This window comes from Pistacia vera, unplaced genomic scaffold (assembly GCF_008641045.1).
Source record: "Pistacia vera cultivar Batoury unplaced genomic scaffold, PisVer_v2 Contig880, whole genome shotgun sequence".
Classification (NCBI taxonomy): domain Eukaryota; kingdom Viridiplantae; phylum Streptophyta; class Magnoliopsida; order Sapindales; family Anacardiaceae; genus Pistacia; species Pistacia vera.
In genome coordinates, this window is record NW_022196757.1 from 709,580 (window position 1) to 725,484 (window position 15,905).

Consider the following 15,905-nt stretch of genomic DNA (forward strand, 5'->3'; position numbering starts at 1 on the left):
TGAGATAATTATCTAACGTTTTAGAATAAGAAAACTAGTCAAGGACAATTATAGAAAAATTGTTCTATTTTTACAAAATTATGTTTTTTTGAAGATATTTATTTGTATTTTATAACTTTTCATTGAAGCTCATTGTAATGAAAAAAAAAAAAGTGTAGTTAGATTGGTTTTAATTATTATTATTTTTTTTTTTGGTTTATATTTTACCCCCATTGAGGGAAATTTCTAGATCTGCCACTCATTGGAGGAAGCTTAAATTTAAACAATTTTTCGCATGTGAAACCAGATTCGATGTTTGTATCCAGTGGCTCTGGCAACGGATTTATCGAAGCCCTCTCAAGAAGTAAGATTGAGCTTTCTGAGGATTATACCTGTGTGATAACTCATGGTCCCAACCTTAAAGACAACTCATATATATGGGGACTGCATTTTGGAAGGTCACTCTATTGAGTTGATGAACAACATTTGCAAGGGTGAAGACGTGAAGTGAAGGAAACTGAAGGCGTGAAGAGCTCAACCGACCCGTATCCTTCTGTTGATTTCTTGAGCTTCTGCTACACTTTCCGCAAGGAATTGGAGCGTAAAGACATTTACATATACAGGTATGCTCCAATCACAGTACTAATAACCTATTTATTAATTGTGGATGCACCTTCGCTGGAAAATTCTATGGTAAAGACTCTAGTTTGATTGATTTATTGCTGAGGCGAGAAAGCATTTTGCAGTTTCGATTGTTGTTCACAGGAGTTATCGATTGATGAGGAAATGGAGAAAATCATCACGTCTTCTGAATACTCTCCGACAGGTGAAGAAGAAGAAAAGAGAAGAAAAGTGCGGGNGGGCTCCCCCAAATTATATGAAGATCCTTAATTTTAGACCTAAATATATTGGAAGACTAAGTCAAGGTCTTCGAGTAGGTCATAATCACTTTAAGAGACTATTAACATAGACCTTATTATAAAGATCGTGACTTAAGGGAATATTCAATGAAACTTCTATCTTACATTGAAAGAGTCTTTTGATCACAAACCAATATGTATATAACATGTAAGATTTTAGTTTAGAAATAATCAATGATATTAATTATAAAGAAAAAAGGGAATAAATAAACAAAAAAAAAAAAAAAAAGTTAAGGCGACGTAAAGTCATTGGGTTGTGATATACATCACTACTGTAAAACCCGGATTGGACCGGCCAGTGGGACCGAGACCTGGCAGCCTCTCTGTTCCGGTTCAAGTTCTAAGGGATTTCTGATTTTTTTTTAAGTTATAGGGACTAACTCGTAAGTTTTTGGGGGTGTTTTTGAATTATTTCAAAGTTGTAGGGACTAATTGGATTTTTGTGCAGAATTTTTAAATAAATAAAATTTCAGAGCCTAATTTGTAATTTTATAGGAGTATTTTTGTAATATATTAAAATTTAAGGGACTAATTTATAGTTTTTAAAAATGTTTTTATTGTTGACGTCATCGGTCCAATCGGCCAGATTTTTGTAATATTTTAAAATTTAAGGGACTAATTACAGTTTTTTAAAATGTTTTTATTGTTGACGTCACCAGTCCAACCGGCTAGTCTAACCGGTTGGACCGATCAACTATAACCTAGTCACCTTGTCGAGTCTTACAACGGGTCATATTTTAAAACAATGATATACATGAAGTGGTACTATTGTAGTATTCAATAGATTTTTTCATCTTCCATTAATGCCTTTTTAATTTAGGTAAATACCTTCTTTGGTTCAACTAAGAGTGCCTACTAAATTAAAGGTGAAATTGTTCCTTACGCCGCTGCGGTATCCTAGGGCTAATACACTTTAAAAAGACAAGTAGTGTTTTTGTCAATAGCTTTGTCATGCGCCCCTTAATAAGAGGATGAGAATTATAATACACTATTATCTTATCTCAAGATCCTTAATTAAAAACTTTTATTTGTTAGGAGAAAATTAAAAATCTTTAATTAATTCACTCTTTTATTTTCTCTTTTTCTTTCTTGTAGTTGGGGTTGGGAAAGCAGACGTAGTCATTGTTGTCATTTAAAAGTCTTGGTCTTCTTCTTTAGCAAGCATTATCTAATTATATATATTTAAATTAATATTTTTCAATTATAAAATAATAAAATCTAGAATAAAGATTAATTGAAGCATCTGATGTAAGTTGGGTTTTAATCAATCAATTAATTGACAAAATTAGAAAACATATTTTTGTCTTCATGGATTATCAATGCTTTAATTAATTATTAATTGTTTGATTAAGCTTACTTAATTAATTGATTAAGCTTACTTAATTAATTAATTAAGCATTGGAGAGGCATCCAAGAGAGGTTTCGGGAAGGTGCAATGCAAATGCAGTCAAGCAGCATCTACTGATCTACATATTTTAATATTTGAGGTTATTTTTTAATATAATTAATTAGGTCTCTTGTTCAACAAATAATTATAAAACATGTGGTCGAACATCACAATATAATTAAATTAAGCCTGTTCACATTAAAATAGAACATTGTCGTCATTGTTTACAGCATAGAGTTAATAAAAGTTATATATATCCAAGAGTCCATGCAAATAATAATTGAGTTGCCACTTGGCATGGGCTCAACAATAATATTTATACTAATATAACTAGTACAAGTAAAAGTTTCCAAACAGATGCTGGTGGAAGTAAAATCCATAAAAATCATGTTATAAAAACGTAAGATATGGACATTAACATTATTATAAAGATCATGACATATGAAAATATTCAATCTTGCATTGAAAGAGTCTTTTGATCACAAACCACATACGTATATAACATGTAAGATTTTAATTTAGAAATAATCAATTATATTAATTATAAATTAAGATAAAATAGAATGAATAAAAAAAGTTAGAGGTGACATAGAATCTTTGGGTTGTGATACATATGAAGAGGTATTATTATATTGTAGTATTCAATATATTTTTTCATCTTTAAATCACTCTTTTATTTTCTTTTTTTCTTTCGTGTAGTTGGGGTTGGGAAAGCCGAAAGCAGACCTAATTATAGTTGACATTTAAAAGTCTTCGTCTTCTTCTTTCGAAGACAATCTTGGATAATGGTCAATATTAATAATAGACAGGCCGGTTTTAAGATGTTCAGTTTTAGATATGCATTATCTGATTGTACTTTGAGGAGGCACGTTTAGATTAACTAAGGGTCTGTTAGTTACAATTTATGAAAAATATTATTATGAAAAAGTGTTTTAAGTTTAGTTAAATCTAATCGAATTGGATTTGAATTTGAATTTGAAAACGTGTTCAATAAAATATCTAAAAATTATATCAGAGTAGGATAAAATACTGAATAGTTTTTTGATACATTTTTTTAAATAAGGTTTTTAAGATAAATTAGTGGTTTGATACATTTTCTGAAAATATTTATTATTTGATTCTGAAGCATTTTTTTTCCAGTTTACAATAATAAAGAAGTTAGAATCTGGATTACCAATAATCTTCACATTAGCAATGACCATCTTGAAACCGATGGAATCTATGGCTATCTCGAATTACAATTTCTCTATTATAGGTTTGAGATACAAGCTTCATAAATGAGTGACAATCTCCACAAATCCGAAGATTATTCACAATCCGTATTGGGGTTTTTTCACGGGTGCTTCAAAGCCCAAAAGCTACAGCCAACCTTTCACTGTGGTTTCTGTAGCATGAGGATCAAAGAAATCCCCACAAGTAAACTTATGAAGAACATCTTGTTCTATAAGGCTATATCCTGGTTGCTTCCTTAATCCTATATCATGTAGCTTTGTTCTTAGTCTGCTCACACCATCTAATCTACCACCTTTTGCATAAACATTTGAAAGCAGCACATATGCTGCATCAGTCAGTGGGTCTATCTCTGTGAGATGTATTGAATGCATGTTCAGCTATTTCGACATTTTGGTAGCTTCCACATGCTCTCAACAAGGAACTCCATATGCAAACATCTGCTTCAATTGGCATGGAAGCAATGAAATTTGATGCCTCATCTAAATGCCCAGCACGACCCAGGAGATCGACCATACATCCATAATGCTGTATCTTAGGGTTTATGTCGTAACTACTCATCTTATGAAAGAATTTGTAACCTTCATCTATTAAACCTCCATGACTACAGGCAGTTAGAAGAGCTATAAAAGTGACTTGATTGGGCTTTATTCCAGTTTTCCATTCGCTTGTTCCTCCATGGCATATGTTGCTATCATTGCAGTCCGTACAAATATATTACTTTCACTAATTTCAGAAAACAACTCCTAGGCTATTTCATAGCAACCACACCTTCCATACATGTCAATTAGACAAGTTTCTAACATGCTATCTAGACTAATTTGATTTTTCTTCATGTAAACATGGACCCAAATTCCACGATTAAGGGCTCCAATGCTAGCACAGGACGACATAGCAAACTAACCAAAGTGAACTTGTCAGCTTTTATATGAGAACTCTGCATCTTGTGGAAAAGCTGAAACAACTCCTGAAACTGATTATATCTAGCATAGCAGTTGATTATAGTGTTCCATGAAATCACATCTTTTTCAGGAATCACATCAAAGAAGGCTCTTGCCTTTGCAATATTTCCATTTCTGCAAAATCCATCCAACATCTTTTTCAGGAATCACATCAAAAAAGGCTCTTGCCTTTGCAATATTTCCATTTCTGCAAAATCCATCCAACATTGTATTCCAAGTCACAATAGTCTTGTAAGGCAACTGCTCAAAGATTCTGCATGCTTCATTAACTTGTTCACATTTTGCATACAAGTCTATCAGAGCATTTCCAAGAAACACTCATTCCATGCTTTAAAATCAAGCAGTGGATAGATCTGCCAAACCGAAATTCACCCACTTCAACACTTGCAGAAAGTGCTGTTATGAGCACAACCTTATCTGGCCAAACAACTTTGAACCTCATTTCTCTAAATAACTACAAACTCTCACAAAAATATCCACCTTGGACATAACCAGAAATCATTGCAGTCCATGAAATCAAGCTCCTCTCTGTCATCTGGTCAAACAGGAACCTAGCCGCATCTATTTTATTCGACTTCACATACCCACTAATCAATGTAGTTCCCAAAACAACATCAACATCATCAGCACCGCTTCTATCCAGAAGCTTTTGTGCTTCCTCCATTTTCCCACACTTGATATACATATCCACCGAACTTCCAACTATGCTTAAATTTTTCTCCTCAATGTAGAGATGCAACGCCTCTCCCATTTTCACATCCCTCAACTTTGCACTTGCTGAAACCAAGCTAACCATGGTTATCTCATCAGGACTAACACCATTGACTATCATTTTACGAAATGAATCCAACACTTCTCTATACAAACCCATTGTAACATAACAAGATATCATGGTATTCCAATTAACAACATCTCTACTGGGCAAATTTTCAAACAATTGACACACTGCCTTCAATTTTCCACAGCTTTTATACATGCCCATTAAATTATTAGTCAGAGATAGATTATTTCCGAACCCAGATTTCAAGATTCTCCTGTGAACTTCACTCCCTTGTTTGAAAGCAGATGCTCTAGAGCAGACATGAATCAAGAAGTGGAAAGTAGATATATTTAATTGAACACCTTGTAGACTAAATGGAAATAAATTGTCAAAACTTGAATAAAGACGAATAGCAAGATCTGTACAATGCCCAAACATCAATTGAGTCGATATTAAAAACAAAAAAGAAAACAAAGCAGAGAAGCACGAAAAGAGGGAAATAAAGTACAAGATCAGAAGAGGTTTGCATTTGAAGCCATCTGACAGAATTGGCGAGATTAGATTGTTGGCCCTGTGACAAAGATTCAATGAATCAACAAAATAAAGAAAAAGAAGAAGTTAGTTTGAAATATAAAGTGGAAGATTGAAAAAAACACTTATGACGCGAGAACGTAGACGAGAAAGCGCGGTTACAGTCCTAAAGAGCATCATGGCTGCCTCGTCTGTAAAACTAAAGGAAATTGGTTTTCAATTAAAATGAAAATATAGGAAGAGAAAAGAGAAAAAGAATGAGAGAATTCTGCACCAAACCAAAACACACCACCACCGACGCCATAAAGACAAATAGCAAGAAAGTTTTAGGGGTGGGAGAAGAGGAAATTTAACTCCCAGGCCATCCCAAGTTTGCATTTAACAAAATGGTCCTGAAACTGTTTTTCATTTTTTTTTAATTTAGAGAAGATGACGTGACATAGCTAAGATTAATTAAACACATAAAATGGGTTAAAATGAAAAGATTAAAACGTATAAGAAAACAATCATAATTAATGAAAGTTTTTAAAATTTGAAATTTGAAAAAGAGCCCCACCCATTCAAATCGCTTAATTGAAACCGACTAAGCCAAAAATCGATTCTTCAAACCATAAACGCATTCTGTATAATTTTCGGCGATAACAGTTCACATTCCTACAAATTTTCAACCATAAATGCATTCTGCCCAATTTCCGGCGATAACAATCCACATTCCTACAAATTTTCAAACCCAAATTCAATCCTAAAGCTTCTTCCTTTCTTAAAACAATGGCTGACATTCACAATGACGAAGAAAACCCAATGCCTCTTCGAATCGTAGAGTCCGGCGGCGCAAGTAGTTCAATGGTTGCTCCGGTGGATGTTTCGATCAGTGAAAGTGTTCCAGCAGCGGAGATGACAGCGGCAGAACAAGAGAGAGAACAAGAGCAAAACGGTTCTGGCGAGGAAGAGGAGGCCGGCCAGAATTCAGGCAAGGAAGAGGAGTCCCGAGAGAGTTCAGGTGAGGAGGAGGAGGCCGCAGAGGAGGAGGAAGCTGCCGAAGAAAAGGTATCTGTATTGTCACTTAAGCGATGCAGGATCGCTTAAGCGATATAGGATCGCTTAACAAGAACTAAAATCGCTTAAGCGATCTTTTGTATCGCTTAAGAGATTGATGGCTTTTACTCTTGGTGGCTTAAGCAATTTAGGATCGCTTAAGAGTAAAAGCAATGAATCGCTTAAGCGATCTTAGATCTGATAGATGTTGATTCTGCCTCGTAGAAGATCTCTTAAGCGATCTGTAATCGCTTAACAGTAAAAGAGTTGATCACTTAAGTGATACTAAGTATCGCTTAAGCAATCTTAGAGCTAGCAGATGTTGATTCTGCCTCGTAGATCTCTTAAGCGATTTGTAATCACTTAAGCGACCCAGAGTAAAAGGATTAATCAATTTTACTCTTGGTCGCTTAAGCGATTACAGATTGCTTAAGAGTAAAAGAGTTGAATCGCTTAAGCGATGCAAAAGTATCGCTTAAGCGATCTTAGACTGGTAGATGATTCTGCCTCGTAGAAGATCTCTTAAGCGATCTGTAATTACTTAAGCGACCCAGAGTAAAAGCGATTCATCCCTTTATTGTGGGTCGCTTAAGCGATTATAGAGTAAAAGCGATGAATCGCTTAAGCGATACTTTGTATCGCTTACGCGATCTAAGATCTGGGCAGAACTTGATTCTGCCTAGTGCAAGATTGCTTAAGCGATCTGAAATCGCTTAAGCGATCAAGAGTAAAAGCGACGAATCGGTTAAGCGATCTTATATATTGCTTAAGCGATTTTTCACTTTTACTCTTGGTCGCTTAAGTGATTTCAGATCACTTAAGCGATCTTGCACGAGGCAGAATCATCTACCCATCGCTTAAGCGATTCTTCCATAGTGTATTTTGTTTATATTTGATTTAGTTAAATTTTTTAAGTGATATTCTGTTTATATCGATTGTGCAGATTTTCCGGAGCATAAACTTTAGAGAATATAGGTTGGAGTGTGTAAGCGATACGGTACGGTACTTCCCTGTGCGGGTGACCATGAGGTCAAGTTGGGATGTTTTAACGAGAATAATGGGGATTTTACAGACACTGAGGAATGGTGAAAGGAGATTCAAAGAGACTTGTTTCAGTCAATTTTGGGATATGGGCACAAAATGGAAAAAGACATTCTGGGGGTCAGGAGCGCATTATATGTTGCTGCACTCAATAAAAAGTAAAAAAAGGTACGAAATGTGGTTCGTGGTGGATGGAAAGCTACTACGTTTCGGGATGATGGAATATGCGTTGGTGACTGGCTTAAGATGTAGAGAATTGCCAAGTGAGGTTAAGGCAAAAGGAATAAAGGACAGTCCGGCAGCCAAAAGGTTGGCTAACAAGGTTTTGGCGGGGAACACATCTATTAAGGCACAAGAATTAGAGGAAAGGTTAATAAATGGTGGGTTTAACGATTCAGAGACGTTCAAACTGTGCTTGGTATTGTTCTTACATTCAATCCTAATGGCTGGTGACTCAACAAAAGCCATTGATATTGATTTGGTGATGTTTGTAAGCAACTTGAATTTCTTTAATGCTTATGTATGGGGACAACTATCATTTAAGTGAACCATGGAGTCTCTGCAAGCAAAAGACCTAACGTCAAAGCACTCCCAATGGATGAGGAAGGGTAGAAAGGCCACATACAATTTGTTTGGCTTCCCATGGGCAATGCAGGTAAATAGTAATAGCTTTTTGTTATATTTTTTTTAATATATGTGTTTGGATTATGATATGGATTGTTTTTTTTTACAATGTAGGCTTGGATGTATGAGGCCATCCCTGTCTTGGCTAAAGCAAGGGGGAGGATTAGGTCTTCTTTGGTTGTGCAACAGACATTTCCTAGGATGTTGTGGTGGCAGGACAAGAAGTGTACCCATTGGGATTATGAGCAAATAGAGATTGAAATTCAATCAACTCGGGTAAGATTAAAGGATTAAGCTTTTGAATATGCACTTGCTTTAAATTGTTGCTTAAATCTGATTGATTTTGTTTCATATTACAGGGGGTTGTCCGTCCCTTCCTCACCGCTACTGGGGGTGAAGCTCAATAAGACTATGTCACATCTTTCCGAGCACTGGAGGATGAAATGGATGAAGGGATAGACCGCCTGATGCGGGAGCTACAAGGGGTCACACATGTGAGGGCAGTTGCAGGGCCACTGCTTGAAAATGTGGTAGACGCCGAGGAGGATGAAGCCGCAATCAGCGGGAGGGGGGAGGAAGGGAGGGAGGAAGAGGTTCCTATGCCTCAACAAACAGGTACAACAATTACCGCTTTGCCAAGGCGTGTGGGTCGGGAGAGTCAGGTGGTTGACCTCATAAATAGTTTATTTGATAGTTTTACAATAGCTGTTTATGGCAGGTTTGATAGGATGGAAGAGCAGTTGAAAACGGTGAAAGAGAAAGTGGATAAGGTGGGAGAGAAAGTTGTTAAGGTGGAGGAGGAAGTTGGTGGAGTATTGAAGGCAGTTGAAGTGCAACCTAGGCTGAAAAGAGAGAGTCGAAAGAGCAGGTTTGTGAAATCACCTTACACCGTACTAACACGTGGAATTAAGAGGAAAACAAAGAAACAAAGTGAGGAAGAAGCCAAAATTGAGGAGGTTAAGGAGGTTACTGGAGGAAGTAGGGCAATTATAATAGAGGAGGTTGAGGCAGGAGGCGAAGGAAGCAGGGATGTAGAAATGGAGGAAAGGGGAGGAAGCGGGCAAGCAAAAATGGAGTCCACTGTCAATTTGTATAGGCCAATAGAGGAGGAAAAGAAAAAACCCTTTTATGCCTATTACAATGAATCCGGAAGTGATGCCCTTGTAAAGTGTAGGACCAGGGATTATTCTCGGGAATGGTTTAGAGAGATTTTGATTTTGACGATGGGCAGGTGGCTTCACGACTCGGTGAGTTATTTCCACTTAATTTTCCTTATTTTTGCTTATCTTTTCCATAGGTATTGTATACTTATCATGTTGTTTTTATTTGATGCAGCACATCAATGAGGTATTGGCATTGATGAGGCTGCGACAGACCACCAATTGTGATCTACTGTATCCCGATTGTGCCATCACCGATGTGGCCTTTGGCCAAACGCTGGTATCGACATATCGCAATTTATTAAAAAAGGTCATTGGTGCATTTGTAGCAAAAGGAGCCAAATGAAAACGATCGGGCACAGAAGACTTGGACTGCGTCCCTAATGATTTTAGGTTTGATGACAGGATGATGCATTATGTAATGGGGGACAGGCCCAAATATGGCCATAGTTCAGCAAAGGTTAAGAGCATCTAGTGCATCATCCTGGTCAAGGAAATGCACTGGACAGCAGTTGTCGCGCTCTTAGAGGAGAGGTTGCTGAAGATCCTTGATTGCAACCCAACAATTTGTCGAGACAGGCAGTTGGAGGCCAAGTTGGAGCCAATTTATGTGTTGTTCTCACGGCTGTTACATGACAGCAGGATGTTTGACCACCTCGGTGATGAAGCATTGAGGGAAAATGGTCAGTCAAGCGCGTTCCCATCCCAACAAATGAATCAAGGTAAATTTTGTCTAAAACTAACTTACATAATACAATTGTTCTATAAGTTGATTCTAATGCTAATGTGTTCTTCCTATTGCAATGTTGATTGTGGGGCATATGCCCTGAAATTTATTCAGTTTGACATGAACAACACCCCGATGGACAGATTGAATAACGAAACAATGACCATCTTTCGAGAGCGCTGGGCTATTGAGTGCTTTCATGGGGAAATGGATCCGTTTTGAGTTACCACAACCCAATCAAAATGTTTGGAACTTGTACTTTGAATTTTGTAGTTTATGTGATGTTCATGTTTATACTTGGGTTGTGGTGCTGATGCTACAGGTGTCATGCTTATACAGAGCTTTACCAAAATAGACGGACTCAGTGAACTTCTTAATCTTGCACTCCATAACTTGGGTTCGTGAAGAGAGAAAATTTTGCAGGTTGTTGGCAAACAATGAGAGGGAACTTCTGAAACTAGCTTGGGCTGTCAGAGTAGGTTGTCGGCAAGGCATCTACAATCAAGGCTGGTGGCTAGGAGGAGGCATCTGCAATCAAGGCTGCTGGCAAGGCATGGTACCAAACAATGATCTCAGACAGTGATTATACCGAATTTGAAAACTTCTCAAAGTGGCGGCATCTGCAATCAAGGCTGCTGGCAAGGCATGGTACCAAACAATGATCTCAGACAGGTTCCTGGCAAACAGAATTCGAAAACTTCTCAAAGGTTGGTTGGCAGGAGGAGGCATCTGCGATCAAGGCTGCTGGCAAGGCATGGTACCAAACAATGATCTCAGAAGTGATTATACCAAAATCGAAAACTTCTCAAAGTGGCTTAGGATTTATTCTGTTTTGGCACCATTATGAATGATTTTAAGTTTAAACTTTCAATTACATTGATGCCTCTTACATTTTGATTTGTGATGGATTAGATTGATATAAATAACTTCATTTTGCTGCTTATTCTTTTCGAATTTGGGAGGAAAATGATTGAGGTCGAAATGTATCACAATCACAGTTATTTCAAAATTACCTTTATAAAGACATATCATTAAATAATTCAGGAGAAATGTAGTATTCTTCTCTTTTTCTCGTGATCGCTTTAAGCGATATATGAGCGACCACATATATCTCTTAAGCGACCAAGATTGTTCCCCAAATGATCGCTTAAGAGATCTTAAATTGCTTAAGCGACCAAGCTTGAAAGCGAAGAATCACTTAAGAGATACAGTGGATCGCTTAAGCGATTCTTCATCTGGGTAGACGCCTTAGAAGAATAGCTTAAGAGATACAATGGATCGCTTAAGCGATTCTTCATCTAGGCAGATGCCTCGAAAGAGATCGCTTAAGATCGATTAAGCGATCTAAGATCGATTAAGCGACCAAGAGTAAAACCGATTCATCGCTTAAGCGATTCTGTAGGATCGTTTAAGCAATCATAGATCTGGGAAGATTTGATTCTGCCTCGGAATATATCGCTTAAGCGATCGTAAATCGCTTAAGCGACCAAGAGTTAAAGCGATCATAGATCTGGGCATATTTGATTATGCTCAGTAAGAGATCGCTTAAGCGACCAAGAGTTAAAGCGATTCATGACTTAAGCGATCCCAAGGGATTGCTTAAGCGATCATAGATCTGGGCAGATTTAGTAAGAGATCGCTTAAGCGATCGTAAATCGCTTAAGCAACCAAGAGTTAAAGCGATTCCTCGCTTATCATAGATCTGGGCGGATTTGATTCTGCCCAGTAAGAGATTGCTTAAGCGATCTTGAATCGCGTAAGCAACCAAGAGTCACCGAGATGTGTGACAACGGCCTACAAACGTCCCGTCGGTGGTAATTCACCGATGTGGCTTTTTTCCACGAGATCCATGCTAGATCTCATCGGAAAAGGAAAGGCCAAAATGACGGCCACATCTGGCCTTAAAATACCAAATCGACTGCCAGATTTGTCGTAGATCTGGTATTTTTTGGCAACATCCGTTGTCGATGTGACCAGTCTGCGTCGTAACAGATTTTTCTGGCAGGATGCCGACGTCGATATGGCTTTTTCCGACGGTGAGATTTCGGTAGGTGGGGCTGTATTTGTTAAATTTTAAAATTACTCCTAGGGGTATTTGATTATTAAGAAACTTAAGGGGCCTCAAAGTAATTAGAAATATAAGGTATTATTTACTAAATAATTAAACAAACAAACATTTTGGAAATATGGATACGAATATTCAACCAAACACACCCTTTATGTTATGAAGAAAGAAGGATAAGATATGTTCACTATTTATGATATCGCTTAATCGTGCTTATGTTTGATATAGACATAAACATTCTACACCAGAATAAGATATGTTCACTATTTATGATATCGCTCAACCCTAAAGCCATTTTATTGCTCGAAGTTTTAACATCTTTATGTTCCGAGAAAAGAAGAACAATATCTGTTCCGAGAACTTGCATGGTTACCTAGTTCTCTTCAACCCTATATATTTAATATAGACGGCCACATTCTACACCATATATGTTAGATATAGATGTAAAACAACTAAATGTTTAATTAAAATATAATAACGGTCATGTTCCACTGAACGAATCGCATACCTCATATATTTGTTTCGAGACGGCCACATTCTACACCAGCAGGATGTTTGATATAGACGTACAAGAACTAAATGTTTAATAAAAATATAATAACGGTCATGGAAGACAGCTGTAACTCTGCAAAACCATCTGCACAAGCAAAAAACCGTCTTCTTCTTTATCCATATCTCAACCCTAAATCCATTTTATTGCTCGAACTCTTAACATCTTTGGTTTGACGATTTGATCAATGAACCATGACCGTTATTAGATTTTTATTAAATATATAATTCTTGTACGTCTATATCAAACATATATGGTGTAGAATGTGGCCGTCTCGGAACAAATATATAGGATTGAAGAGAACTAGGTAACCATGTAAGCTTAGTGAACAAAAATTGTTCTTCTTTTCTCGGAACATAAAGATGTTAAGAGTTTGAGCAATAAAATGCCTTTAGGGTGTACGTTTTGTTCTGTGAAACATGACTGTTATTCTATTTTAATTAAACATATAATTCTTTTACATCTATATCAAACATATATGGTGTACACTGTTTACGTCTATATCAAACAATTGCCAACAACTAACAATTTTATGTACGAAGTCATAACTGTGCAAAATCATTTGCACAAAAAATCAGTTTTAAGGTGCATGATCGCTTAAGAGATCCGTGATACCGCTTAAGCGATTCCTCTCTGTTTCGCTCGGTCGATTAAGTGATCGTAGATCGCTTAAGCGATCATGTGATGGGAAAATTCAAAATATGTTTTAAGGTGCATGGTCGCTTAAGCGATCACGCATGATCGCTTAAGCGATTCTGCTCTTTTTCGCTTGGTCAATTAAGCGATCTTATATCGCTTAAGCGATCATGTGATGGGCAGATTCAAAATCTGTTTTAAGGTGCATGATCGCTTAAGTGATCCTTCATAATCGCTTAAGCGATTCCGCTCTTTTTCGCTTGGTCGATTAAGCGATCTTACATCTCTTAAGCAATCATGTGATGGGCAGATTCAAAATTTGTTTTATGGCGCATGATCGCTTAAGCGATCCTTCATAATCGCTTAAGCGATTCTTTTCTTTTTCACCTGGTCGATTAAGCGATTTGATCGCTTAATCGATCATGAAATCTGCCCATCACATGATCGCTTAAGCGATTCATGATATCGCTTAAGCGATTCCTCTCTTTTTCACCTGGTCGATTAAGCAACCTTTGATCACTTAAGCGATCATGTGATGGGCAGATTCAATATCTGCCAGGTGCATGATCGCTTAAGCGATCCGTGATATCGCTTAAGCGATTCCTCTCTTTTTCACCTGGTCGATTAAGCAACCTTTGATCACTTAAGCGATCATGTGATGGGCAGATTCAATATCTGCCAGGTGCATGATCGCTTAAGCGATCCATGATATTGCTTAAGCGATTCCTCTATTTTTCTACTGGTCGATTGGGCGACCTTTGATCGCTTAAGCGATCATGTGATGGGCAGATTCAATATCTGCCAGGTGCATGATTGCTTAAGCGATCTGTGATATCGCTTAAGCGATCATGTTATGGGCAAAATAGTCTATTTTAAGGTGCATGATCGCTTAAGCGATGAGTGATGTCGTTTAGGCGATCCTGTATGAACAACCTTTTGTCGCTTAAGCGATATACTTAGTCACTTAAGCGATCATGGGCAATACATTCTTTTCCATCTTTTCTCTTGAATTTTGACAAACTAAGATTAACAACACATATTAATTCCATATAACAAGAAATATAAAGAATGATTTATTAAAGGTAACAATAAAATTTAAAACATCAATAATTGAAAACAATAACTCATCAACGGTTGGCCTTTGCAACTCCCTGAATTTCATCTTTCTTCGAACCTAATTATCTGGATCTACATGTGATTACTTCTGGCAACTGCTTCTCTTGTGGCCAGATTGTTTGCAAATTGAGCACTTATTCATCTTTCGGGGAACCTCAAAGGCTGATAAAATACACTTAACTCTTTTTCTCCCCTTTGGAGTCTTCTTGAATGGCGGCTGGATGATAATGTCAGCCATCTCTGGTGACACTACCCACTGCTCTTCTGGAGGCACCGGATATATCGTTTCTAAATAAGCTAGCATGTAGTGATCTGTCATATAGAGAGGGGAGCAAAGTTCCATGTAAATTCTTGAACCAAAATCCGGCTTCCGTTGGTGTTTCAGTGCCGCTAGTGCATGAGGACAAGGTAAACGTTGAATGTCAAGCACCTTACAGCTACAAGTTTTTCTAACAAGGTTAACTACGGCATCCGCACCATATCCGCGTACAGTGAACTCTTGAGCATTAAAAGGATAGGCAAACAGTGCATTTGACAGTTCCATTCGTTCTCGCAATATTTTTTCAACTGACGGAACAAGGGTTGTAGTAAAATTATCTGACTTCGTACAACGCTCATGGAACCACCGCGACAATGTCCTCTAGATTGCATCAAAAAGTGCAACTATTGGAAACTCTCTTTCTATTAACAACTTCAAATTTATGGACTCAGTTATGTTCGTGGTCATGACATCAAACATTCTTCCAGGAAAATAAGCTCTACTCCATTGCTCAAAACCAACATCACGCTCAAGATACTTAGCAACTCTATCATCCTTGATTCGGATTTGTTGGAAGTGCTCCTCAAACTTGTCAATCCGATAAGCTTTTGCTACCATGTAGTATGTCTGAAGGAGGCCAGCACACTTAAACTTTTGTTTTATGTTCTCACCAAGGTGCCTTATACAGAATTCGTGATGTGCTTGACGGTAAATAGTGGCAATCCCCTTCTTTATAGAGTTGTGCCTATCGGATATTATGCACAACTCATCACTGTCAGGCACTATCGTACGTAAATGATGAAAAAACCAAGTCCACGACTCATCATTCTCAGAGTCAACCACACACCATGCAACAGGATATGTGTGATTCTCGCCGTTCTGTGCAGTGGCCACCAATAATGTACCTCCATACTTTCCCTTTN

The 15,905-nt window shown here is 37.5% G+C and overlaps 1 protein-coding gene across 1 annotated transcript; it reads right to left on the minus strand.

The window, feature by feature from the left end:
• Nucleotides 1-3,457: 3,457 nt before the first annotated feature.
• Nucleotides 3,458-6,051, minus strand: LOC116119317 (pentatricopeptide repeat-containing protein At2g29760, chloroplastic-like). Its single transcript, XM_031405258.1, has 2 exons — nucleotides 6,044-6,051; nucleotides 3,458-5,809 (listed from the first exon to the last, which is right to left on the minus strand). Exon 2 carries the CDS (start codon nucleotides 5,674-5,676, stop codon nucleotides 4,933-4,935), a length of 744 nt encoding a protein of 247 aa, XP_031261118.1. The 5' UTR covers nucleotides 5,677-5,809; nucleotides 6,044-6,051; the 3' UTR covers nucleotides 3,458-4,932.
• Between the last annotated feature and the right edge of the window lie 9,854 nt (nucleotides 6,052-15,905).